This window comes from Pteropus vampyrus, unplaced genomic scaffold, assembly GCF_000151845.1.
Source record: "Pteropus vampyrus isolate Shadow unplaced genomic scaffold, Pvam_2.0 Scaffold591, whole genome shotgun sequence".
NCBI classification, from domain to species: Eukaryota; Metazoa; Chordata; class Mammalia; order Chiroptera; family Pteropodidae; genus Pteropus; species Pteropus vampyrus.
Genome location: NW_011889372.1, coordinates 41,459 through 42,667, shown reverse-complemented (window position 1 = coordinate 42,667; position 1,209 = coordinate 41,459). Strand labels below are relative to the sequence as shown.

General features: G+C 41.4%; 1 protein-coding gene and 1 pseudogene across 1 annotated transcript; one reads left to right on the top strand and one right to left on the bottom strand.

Annotated features, from left to right (window-relative positions):
* LOC111733620 overlaps positions 1–1,209 on the bottom strand; it is a 42,440-nt pseudogene that overhangs the window by 39,258 nt on the left and 1,973 nt on the right.
* LOC105308557 (olfactory receptor 5W2-like) lies at positions 248–1,186 on the top strand. The gene has a single exon (XM_011384557.1). It carries the CDS (start codon positions 248–250, stop codon positions 1,184–1,186), a length of 939 nt encoding a protein of 312 aa, XP_011382859.1.

The window sequence follows — 1,209 nt, the reverse complement described above, 5'->3', positions numbered from 1 at the left end:
TACAATACTATACAATTTTTGGCAGTATTATTATCATTATCATTTTATCAACTTATTGATATATTTGTTAAATTAGATATATTTCCAGGGAAGTCAATTTAAATTTTTTTAAAAGACAGTGTTGTTTATCTCTTTTTCTAATTACTGAGAAAGGGAAAGAACCAGTAGTTTAACTATTAAGACAGTAAGACGGTGTTAACCCGCCACTTCCGTTTCTTTCACAACCAGGGGCTTCCAGAACTCAGTGATGGCTGTTGAGAACTGCACCGTGTTTACTGACTTCATATTCGTAGGACTCTCTGGCAGACGGGACGTGCAGCTGGGCCTCTTTGTGCTCTTTCTGCTGGTTTATGGCATCACTGTGATTGCCAATGTGGGGATGATCCTTCTGATCAGCACAGACCTCAGACTCCACACGCCCATGTACTATTTCCTGAGCAATCTGTCTTTCTGCGATGTCTGCTACTCCTCCACGGTCTCTCCCAAGATGCTAGTCGATTTCTTATCTGAGCGAAAGAGAATTTCATATAATTTCTGTGCAATGCAGATGTATTCTTTTGGTGCCTTTGCAGATGTGGAATGTGTCATGTTGTCTGTCATGGCATATGACCGTTATGTAGCCATTTGCAATCCACTTCTTTATACAATTACCATGTCCAGGAGTGTCTGCACACAGCTGGTGTCCATTGTGTACATCCAAGGTTTGGTAGATTCAGCAATCCAAACCTCTTGCACATTCCGATTGTCATTTTGCAATTCTAATATCATCAATCACTTTTTCTGTGACTTCCCACCCTTACTAGCCCTCTCGTCTTCAGATACCTCTGTCAATGAGATAATGATGTTCACTTACGATAGCTGTGTTCTGGGGTTCAGTATTGTCACTGTGCTCCTCTCCTACAGCTACATTATAACTACCATCCTGAGAATGAAATCAGCAGAGGGGAGACACAAGGCCTTCTCTACCTGTGCCTCTCACTTAACCGCTGTGGCTATATTTTATGGGACACTCTTGTTCATGTATTTCCGACCCAGCTCCAGTTACTCCATGGACACAGACAAAATAGCCTCTGTTTTCTACACAGTTGCCATCCCCATGTTAAACCCACTGATTTACAGCTTAAGGAATAAAGATGTGAAGGGTGCCCTGAAAAAATCAATTAGCACTAAATTATGTTCTGGGTGAAACTGTGTTTTTACCCCAAAGTG

Excerpts from the sequence above, each read along its gene's own strand:
- LOC105308557 (XM_011384557.1), top strand. The coding sequence starts at position 248 with ATGGCTGTTGAGAACTGCACCGTGTTTACTGACTTCATATTCGTAGGA.